Genomic DNA, 10,743 nt, shown 5'->3' on the forward strand with positions numbered 1-10,743 from the left:
GAAATAGAAAGCATCATGAATTTGTACAGATATTTTCAAATCAGCTTAATAACATGACTTTTAAAAAAATTCTTTAATATTTTAAAGAAGCATCAGAACCAGGCATGGTATAGTCATTCTACATGTCTGATTCTCTTGGTTTTGCATCCCATATCAGTTGTCATTGTCCTTACATAGCCTTCCTCCCAAAAAAGATTCTTCTAAATTTATTTTCCTTAGCTCCTAAAATGAATAAAACTGACTTTACAATACATGTGGGATTATGTGCAGAGATTGATTCCTAGTGATTTTGTATAGTATTTATCCCTTAGCAAATGTAGTTTAAGAACATGTTAATCTGATTTCCAATCACATGATCAGGTGGGTGGACATTATTAGTGTCATATGCAATGGTCATGTCCCAGGCATCAATGATGCCCACGTTGAGGTCTTTGAAAATATCCTTCGTGATAAGATATTGAATATAACCATGGAAGTCTCCAAACCTCTCTGTGTCTAAGTGCATCTCCCTGATGTTTTCTGTCTTAATAATCACTTTAGTGGTTGGGCTTCTTAGGAATAGTCTTTCAATAGCCTTTCGGACACCAATGGCCCTGCGAATAAAAATGTCAATGGGAAATGGTCTGAAGTGCTGGCCAAAGGTGATGACGATGGCTGTGTTTTTGTCACCTGATAGCTGGTCAATTTCCCGAGGGATATAATCATGACCTATCAGAGAGTAGAGCTGGAAAGTGACGAAGGGATAGTTATGTTTTTTCCATTGAATCTGAGTGTGTCTTTCTGCATCCAGAAGCAAATGTTTCTTAAAAAGTCCAGTTTCATGAAGATCAAAAAACTTTAGTGCTGATAAAAAAATAAATAGATGTTTTAATTAGAAGATAATGGTTAATATTCATGAAAAAGAATGTCCTATCAATTATTTAAAATACCCCACCTAGATAATTGCTCACTGGAGTCTTTCTACTCTCTGGGGTACGGTACCCCCAGTTCATACATGTAAAATGTCAATAAAAAATGTAAAGTTTTCATTGGAATTTTAAAAGAGGACCAACATTTCTTATGAAAGAGGGAATAAAATACATTTTAAATTTAAAGGCTCAAATCCAGAAAGCTAAATGAAGTAAAAAACAAAATAGTTCAAATCAGAGAATAGAGACTTCATTAAAAGTACTTTAAAACCAGCCTGAATTTCTAAGAGAATATAAAGTAACTACCTACTTTTTACAACTTTGGGTAAGTAGTAGATCCACTGACGTAGCGTGGAATCTCCCAGGAGCTAAATGAGTTTGCCTTTCAAACAGCCGTTTATCTTAATTGTGTCTAACTGAACCTGGTTGCAAAATGTTGTTATCCATTTTCTTTGTAAAGTATACCCACCAGGGACAGGAGGCTTCATTCCAACTTGGCATTTCTCTTCTATTTTTTCACTCTCTGGTAACAAAGACACTTGTAAATGATTTTATTGGCATAAGTTAGACATCTAGCCTTCTTTCCTGGTCCTTTGTTTTCTTGCTGTCTTTTCCCCTTCCTGTAATGCCTATGTCCTTTCTCTGTCCCTTTCTAGTCCTATTCTTTGATCATTAGCTTTGCTTCAGGCATTTCTACTTATTCTTTTGAGAGATTTTGAGTCATCTTGCCTCCTGTCTAATTCCTTTTCTCTTAAATTTGGTCATTAGCTAAATCTTGACGTTCTATCCTTTCTTTGACGTTCTGTCCTTTCTTCCTGATTCTGTGGTGACTTCTGTCTTTGTCTCTTACCCGAATGATGTTAGTGGTCTGCCAGTTGGTGCCGTTGTATAAAATTCTTTACCTTTGTTTCATTAATGAAGGAATGAATAATCTTATTTTTTCCGTGTTCAAAAAATGGCTTAAAATAAGTACATTAAAAATAAAAACCTCAAATAGTATATTAGTCACCTAGCTTGACAATTTTTTTTTAAAAACTAGACTTTGCTAAAAGCACCATGCAACATCTATTACAAACCAATATTCTGAGATATTCCAGGAAGTTTCACTAGAGTTTCAGGCTCTGTTTGCACATGGTCTGCCTTCTATTACGAGTAGGTAGCAGTGCAGCAAATGTCTTGTTATAGCATAACAAAGGTCATCCAATTTCTCCTGTCATGTTTCCTTGCCACTATCTATGCTGCCATCCCATCACTGAGCCGATGCCTTGTATTTTAGGACTTGTTACATCAGGACTTCTGTACTGATACTACGTTGTGTATGAGATAGGAAACCAGTTTGAATGCTGTAAGAAAGACCAAGATAATAATGACTTAAAAAAAAAAAGTTTATTTCTGTCTCACACAACAGGCCTGGAGTGAGAAGGACAGGGCTAATATGCCATTGCATGGTGTTAGGGACTCTTGTTTCTTCTATGTTATGGCTATACCATTCTTACCATGTGGCTTCAATCTCATGGTCTAACCTGGCTCTTGCCATTCTCACGTTACATCTAAAGTTCAGCTAGTAGTTAGGGAGGAAATGGATAAGGAGGGCAAGTTTTTTTGCTTTTAAAGCATGACCTAGAAGTTTCCCACTCACACTCCTGGAAAAAACTTAGTCATGGTCACAACTAGATATAAGGAAGGATGGCCATGGGTCTAGCCACAAACTGGTTTCTATTACTAAAGAAGGAGGAGGCAGTGAATATTGGGGAACCATTGGCAGTCTCTGCTTTACCCTCCTTGCTTAGTTCCTCAGAGGCCTTGCAGTCTCTGGCTGCCTATGTCCACAGAATTGTGCATCATTACATGGTTGTGTTGTGTTTGTAACCTATGGACAAAGTGATAAAACGGTGCTGGTTGCAGAATTGGAAAGTGCACCTGAAATAGCTCTTAAGTCTTGGTGATTTGGCTTACTAAAGGGAGTTTGTATAATCCTATAATTATGTTGGAATTACAGTGTCATATTGATGGGTTTCTATGAGGCTTGATAGCATTGCACCCTAGATGATTGAATACCATGACCCTGGAAACTTGAGTTTCATAGTTAGTAAGTATTCTTTATCCTAATAATGTACTGGCACACTTTGCTGAGAACATAGCCTTTGTTGTAAATACAACATAGTATTGTTGTAAATCCTATGTTGTGTAATCTTTATGTGTCAGGTGTTCATTTTGCCATGTCTCAGACTTGTAACAAATTTGCTTATGATTACTCTTACATGTTTATTTTACTTAATAATTTTAGAATAGGCTTGAGCATTTTGAACAGTATGTGGGTAATAATATCAGGATTCTGTATATCAGCAAAAGCAATTCCATTTTAGATGCTAATCTGCTATGTTGGCTCCTGATTAACCCCAGTTTATCTATTGTTTGTTGTACAACAGCAGGTACTTATGGTAAATCTTGCCCTTCGGTCAAACAGCCTTGGTGGTATTGTACTTCAGTTGTCCTGTACATCCCATCTGAACCACCCTTCCCTTGTGCTCTGTAAGCCCTGGGTCTGGGGGTAATGGTATGAAGATCCACCATCTTTTCTCACCAATGGAGACATAAACATGGCTTCTGCTTATAAGTCCCTACTAAATGTTTCTTTTGGAGAAACTGGATGTGTCAGACTCTTCTTTGGCCTCTCAGCTTCCGCAAACTTTGGGAGTAGGTTTGCACAGACCTGCCCACTGAGAAATAGATTCCATTATATTTTTGATTAGATAGGGAAACTAATAGTCCCCCAAAGATATCCACATCCTAATTCTTAAAACCTGTGAATATGTTGAAGCAGAAGATATAAAAAGAAAACCAACTTTTCCTGTACTAGGCTGACCCACTCCAAGACCCAGGGAAGGGCAGGGCTCTGTTGAAGCTTTGGTAGCATTATGTGCAGAGCCAGGTCCCAGAAGGGATGGGCTCCAGAGTCTCTCCCTCCCATCCCGAAGCAAGGTTGGGAAAAACAAGTTTTTCTCATTCAGCTTCCCCCTTCCCGCCTTACTATTCTCACAATTATCTTCGCAAGTTTTGTAAGTTCCTGTTTTTTCCTTCTGTGCAGCACAGCAAAGGTCACAACATATGGCTGAGTTGCAACACCTGGCTTGAGTGGTAAAACCTGTCACTGTTTGATAAACTGCTTTTATTCTGCTTCTGTAGACTTGCTGGCCACCTTGTAGGTTTTACACCATTTAGTGAAGTGTATATTTAAGCTAGCCAATACCCTTTCAGGTACATGTATAAGAGTCAAGCCCTGTCTTTGTTCAGGGCTCAGCCTTTGGATGTTAATCTGCTGGCCAGGTAGCCACCTAAATAAAATCCTCCTGTTCCATCCATTGGTCTCTCCTGTCCCTTAATTCCCGCAACAATGTTGCCTTTTCCAGATATGACTAGGGTATGGCCTTTCAGATGGAGAGACTATCCTGGATTACATGGGTAGGCCCAATCTAATGTCACTGGTCCTCAGAAGTGGAAGAGGGAGGCAGAAGAGTGGGTCAAAGGTGTGACAGGAAAACTTGACCCTCTGCTGTGGCTTTGAAGATAGAGGAAGAGGGGTACAAGGAATGTGGGCAGCCTCAAAAACCTGGAATAAGCAAAGGAACAGATTCTCCCCTAGAGCCTCCAGTAAGGAACATGCTCCTACTCTACCTTGGGCTTAGCTCAATGAGCCCAACACTGGACTTCTGGACTACAGACTATAAGATGATATATTTTTGTTTTTAAAAGCCACTTTATTATAGCAGCAATAAGAAAATGATACATAGACAACTGACATTCTTTTAAATATAAAGTCATCCCATCCAGAGACAGTGTTTTTTCCTTCTATTTATATGAATTTTATTTTATATTCCTTAGTGACATTTTAAATTGTTTTTCTACAGATCATGCATTTTGTTAATTTGTGAATTTGCATTTTAAAGCACAAAGTGGATTATACCACTTTCTTCCTCAGTTGGTTTCTGTGGCTTTCAAGTTTACTGAATAGTCACTGAAATCCTCAGCATGGCACTTAAGAACCTTCATGATTAGGTTCTTCCTCTCTTTCTAGGCTTTTCCTCTGCTACATTCCACAATATGCCCACCCCATTGGCCTATTGAACAAGGCCATGATGACTTAGTTCATGACTGGAATTATCAGATAAAAAGAGTTAGATAAAAAATACAGGACACCATATAAAATTTGTATGACTTCTAACAAGGAATAATTTTTTAGCGTAAGTATGGCCCATGCAACATTTTCCCCTTTTCTCAATGTATATATGACAGGCAATTACAAATTACCCATATTCATTTGATTCCCTGTATTATTATTTGCTTAAATCCAGCAACACTACCCGTGATCTTTATGAGGTTTTTCTTCATTTTCTGACTACACATATCCTTCAGGACTCAGTCAAATACCAATTTTAACATAAGCTCTTTTGCCTCTTTACTGTCTTCATAGAGTTCATAGGTTGAATGTCTTTCACATTGCAAGCTAACTGAGCATTTATTTTTCTCCATTTGTCCATAATGCCTGATATCTATTCAGTGCTCAGTAAATGTTTGCTGATCCTTTTGTAGTTCAGAAGCAAGATGATTGGGTTTTCATGCTCATGTGTGAGATGTGTCTCCCTCAAATCTTGTTATGACATCAGCACATTATCCATATGATATGAGGAAAAATAAATAAACATTTGCAGAATAAATGAATAAATGGTGCCAATAAATTATTATAAGTTGAAGTAAGTATCATGATGGATGTTATCGATAAACTAAGATAGACTTTATAAAAAGTTATCTTAAAGCTAAGGTAGTGTAAATATTCTTTCATAAGTAACATGGCTTTGTGTTTGTCTTTAAAACATATAATAAGATGAAAACTCCATATAAAATTGGTAATTGCATCAACTAAATGTTAGGGGGTTATGCCAACAGAGAGTTAGGAAACCAGAACTGAAAGCGTTCCTACTCTGAAGCTGTAGGTATCCATCCTTCAAAGACATTTGCACAGTGCCTTAGACTCTAGGAGATGAACTCTCAGGTTTAAATACGAATGTAGGATACTAATACTTTCTGCTTTTGGATATGTCAAGATGTCATCTCCTATAAACATTTTGAATATCATTTCGTTGAGTTAATTTCTCCCTTTAAAGTCCAGCATAATTGACATCATAGACATCTGCCAGGAATTGTGCTCCAGGAGAACTACAATTACTTAGGTTAATGCTGATAAAATTTCCTCTGAGCATCAACTAACTCAGGACAGAGCCAACTTACTGTTACAATTAGCGACATCAATGTGTTTATGATCCTTCATCATTTCAACTCCCACTTTGGACCTTCAAAAAAAAAAAATAGAACAATAAATTAGCCTGCTCTATGCCCACGTAACATCAAAGTGAATCATCTCCTTGTGAGTGAAGGAAAAATTTTAATTTTCTATAACTGGAAGCTATTATTATTGTTGTAAATTTTAGATATATTGGGTATTGTAAATGAGTGAAGATTTTGAAAGGCTTTCTACCCTGCTGAGAGCACCTGAAGTCCAGGGCAGCTCTACTGATCTGCCACATGTAATCAGTGTGTCTTGGAATTTTAGATTCAAAATATTTATCTAATTTACAAGTTCTCTTCTCTCTTTCTGCTTCCACATCTCCTGTTCAACTTTGCAGAATAGTTTCCTTGGATTACTGTGAGCCTCTGATTGGCCATGCAGGTCTCAGTTTTATCCCACCTAAATTTTTCAATCTGACTGCCAGAGCACCCTTTCTCATTGCAAATCCAACTGCACTACTGCTTACATCCCTTTACTGTCTCCCCATCATGTACCCAAGGAATCCAGCCTTTTTAGATGGTAGGTAGACCAGAGGGCCTCTGCTTCATTTTTAATCCACATTTCCTGCTATGATTACCTTTGACTTTTCCAACAAACTTGCTTTCTGAAGATCATAAGCTTTATGAAGGAAGGTAATGCATGTGTCTGGTTCACTGCTGTATCCTTGATATCTATCAAAGTGACTGGCAGAAAGTATTGTTGCATCTCATGTGTTGATAAATGTACCTTACATTTCTTTCCTCCAACTGATGAAAGATGACTCTCTTCCTGCTTGAAAGCTTGAACTCACACTTTGTTTCAAACCTCTGTATATGGTCATGTAAGTGGAGGAAGGAAGAAAAGGATTAAGGGGAGAATGGGGACCTAGGTGCCAAGTATAACAGATATAAGTGGTACCTGATTCCCTGCTATGGATGTCTCTCCACATGCCATCCTGAGAAGGAAAGGATCAGCATGTTTTCATCCTTTCTAGGATTTAGGCATAAGGATGGTTGACAGGTAGGAAGTGATTTGATGAGCTGTACCATGAGAGATAAAAAGGAGGGAACAGAAACTTAACTGTGCTTTTACTTTTCAGAAGGGAGCCAGGGACTAGATCAGGAGCCAAAACTTAGATAATGAGATAAGATTCTGGAATGCGTGTTATTTTGTCATGTTTGGTGCCTACTCTTAGCATATTTTTTTGAAAGATTGTGGTAAAAAGACTCTAAACTTGACTTTGAAAACTGCTAGAATGGGATAGCTGTGAACCTAGCATTCTACTCTGTCACCAAGCTTAGGAGAAATAAATCTTCGTAGGGGAAAATAAAAAGGTACTGGCAGAATTGAAAGAAAAAAGGAAATGGACTGAGCCTGTGAGACTTATGGAAAGTTACCAAATGAGCAGAAGTCTCTGAAACTGATAGATGTCTTAGGGATTGCCTCACAGTTCTGGGATTTGTAATAACAGATAGTTACCCTTTGCAAATCCTCAAAGTGGCCGATGTAGCAACCCTGATGGTTCATTCTAATCAACAAAGTGGTCTTCAGGTTAGTGGATAACAGGGAAACCAAAAAGTGAGCATCTGTTTGTGAGTCGGGGGAGAAAAGCTTGGCATTATTGCAGCCATGATTGATAGAGGAAACATGCTTCCACCCCGGTTTGTGGCGGTCTGTTGAACTAGGGGTTTGCAGGAATCACTAGGTCACAACATGAGGAGTAAGAAGGACTTCTCCACCCTGAGAGGTATATACTGAGGAATATCTGATCATGGGAGCAACTGGAGAAAACCAGTAGGAACTGGCTTTTCAGAAAGATCACTCAGTGTCGAGAATGGATGAGACAGGGTATGACTGCTGGGAGAGAGACCAGTTGGGAAGCGGGTACGGGTAATCTAGATGAGATGATTATGGTCTGTGTGCATAGTGGAAAATGGATCAATGCAAAGATATTTAAGAGCAAAAACAACAAAATATGATATGGGAGGTGAAGGAGCATGGATTTTATCATACACTTATCAAGGAATCTTTTTTTCAGTGGAACATCTGTGAACACACAGAAGAACAGATATAGCAAAACACATGACTGAATGGACAATATAGTGAAAATGCAAACTTTGGCATAGAGTGGTGAGTAGAGGCCCCATGAAGACACCACATGTCTTACCTTGAGTAGAGGAAGCCTCTGAGTCATGCTCAGTGTTGCAATGGGCAATGTAGCTCTGACTGGGGCACTTTTCAGGGAACACTTCTCAGTATAGATGAAAAGTATACTTACCTGTGGAAAAGGCTCTTTTCCTTGTCCGTAAGATAAGATACCTCTCCATTCCGGGTGGTCATGTGGGTCAGAGCCTCACAGGGCATGTGTTGAGGCTTCACACAATAGAAGGCTTCTTGGTCTCTGTTATCCAGATATTCACAGAGTTCAGCACTTGAGTTTAGGGTCAGGCCACATTCAGTGAAGACATGAGAGGTGCCATTAACAAATTTACCTTTGAAAATAATTTTATCATAGCCTTGGTTCCTTGCCCTCCAGAGAGCTGATGCCCCTTCACTGGGGTGGATGAGCAGCAGAGACAGGGAGATCTGGCCCTCCCAGAACAGAGTGAAGCTGACCAGGAAGGTGCCATTGTTGAAGTCAGTCACCTTTCCCGAAGCACCTGCCATCAGGGCTGGGGAGGACATCCTGGCCCTCAGGAAATCCCCACCATATTGCTTCCTGTGTCCCAAGTGGTCCCTCATTTCCAGCAGGATGTCCAGCTGATCCCCCCTGCAGTACATATCTCGAGGGTTGAGGATGGTGGCTGTGCTGTGTGTGGCGCTGGTGGTGGTGTTCACGTGGATGAAAGGTCTGGGTGGGATCTGCTGATCTAGTTTCTCTATGATTTCCTTTATTCTGAGTTCAGTCTCTGTTAGTGACTTTAATGGTATCGGTGATGTTTTAGGGCATAAGGACTTTGCGGAGTTGTTCCAGTAATGGATGGAGATGGATAAGTTTAGAGCAGACCAAAGCTGAAATGACAAGGATTGTGATATACTATGAAATTAATCTGTCTAGTCATTTTCACTTATTGTGAGTCTGAAGATTTGTTTACAGTGAATATTTGTATAATTGAATTCAATTTGTTACCAAATTGAATATTTGGTAACAAAGTGGCAGAGTAAACCAAAAGAGAAGAGAAACAAGGAAATGAGATATGATGATGATGATGATATAGTATTATATATTATTATCAATATTATTTAAACTGTGACAATTTTGTATAACATATAAACATTTACACTTTTACCTCAATATTTTAGAGAATGTCTGAACAGTTGTAGATATATTTGATCCAAAATATATAGCTCAGAGAATAATTATGAGCAATAAACTGGTGATGATAAGTTTACTCTTTGTTTTCATATATGCCTTACATCCAGTAACATCTATATCTTTTAGTCATGCCTAATAGTCCTTTTCTCTCCAAATGTATCATAGTTCAAGCCACCTTCATTTATCTCCTGGATTATGGTGGCCACCTGAAGGATGATGACTGTCTTCAGACTTCAAGGAAGACAGTCCTGCTTTCCCTCCATTTAATTTCCTCTTCTGTAGCTAAACCAGTCGTTTTAAAGCAAAACTCTATTTGTATTGTCTCCCTGCTTAAACCCCTTCAATGGCTTCTTGTAATTCTTGGGTAAAAGTCCATTCGTAATATGGCTTTGTCTGTGGCCTATTTTTAACTCTAGTTCTTGCTACTCTCTTCCTTGCTTTTGATGTCTTGATAAGATTTCTTTTATTTTTAGGAGCTGACCTTCCTGTTTTTCAGCTCTTGTTCTTTACTAATACGTTCTCCTCTTCCTGGATTGCTGAGTAACCCCCGAATTCCCCCAAACCACCTAAACATCTCTTAACCTTAGAAATCATTACAACCTCAGAGGTCACTTATGCTTTTGGCACTATACAGTGTTTTATAGGCACTCAAATTCAGTGATTTTCAAATCTTGCTGGTAGTCAGAAACACCTGCCAAGTTTTTTTAACAATACAAACTCTTAGGCTTCAGTCTAGATCAACTGAGTCATAATCACTACATTATGTTGTCCAGGAGTATATGTTTTCCAAAAGCCTCAAAAGCAATCTTAGGATCAGATAGATTTGAGAAGAAAGATTGTAGACCAGTAGTTGTCAACCCCTCTCACACTTTAGAACACATATAAAGCTTTGAAAAAAATTCAGGCCTGGCTGCACTGAACCCCAGCATCAGGCAATAAAACCCTTGTGATTGGTAACAAAGTGGCAGAATAAGCCAAAGGAGAGGAGAAACAAGACAATGAGATATCATTTAAAAAAGATGAACAGAACCCAAGTTGAAGTTTTGAAAAAAACCTTGGCAAAGCCAAAAGACAAATCATTGGCAATGCCAACCAAGAAATAGAGATGCAAATAAATGAAATCCCCCTAAAGAAGCTTTTTGTAGATCTCTGGAAAATATAAAAATCTCACATTATAAAATAGATAAAAATACAAT

General features: G+C 38.5%; 1 protein-coding gene and 1 non-coding gene across 2 annotated transcripts; one reads left to right on the forward strand and one right to left on the reverse strand.

Annotated features, from left to right (window-relative positions):
- Nucleotides 1–307: 307 nt before the first annotated feature.
- On the reverse strand, nt 308–10,702 carry NXPE1 (neurexophilin and PC-esterase domain family member 1; the record flags this gene model as incomplete). Its single annotated transcript, XM_023208198.1, is given in 5 exon segments — nt 308–843; nt 1,219–1,431; nt 6,195–6,256; nt 8,510–9,242; nt 10,684–10,702. Coding segments are annotated over 5 exon segments (1,563 nt in total), but the record flags the coding sequence as incomplete, so codon positions are not given.
- On the forward strand, nt 5,487–5,590 carry LOC111540383. Its single transcript, XR_002730967.1, has one exon. It is a non-coding gene; the product is annotated as a small nucleolar RNA U13 (small nucleolar RNA).
- Nucleotides 10,703–10,743: the final 41 nt, after the last annotated feature.

This window comes from Piliocolobus tephrosceles, chromosome 13 (genome assembly GCF_002776525.5).
Source record: "Piliocolobus tephrosceles isolate RC106 chromosome 13, ASM277652v3, whole genome shotgun sequence".
Classification (NCBI taxonomy): domain Eukaryota; kingdom Metazoa; phylum Chordata; class Mammalia; order Primates; family Cercopithecidae; genus Piliocolobus; species Piliocolobus tephrosceles.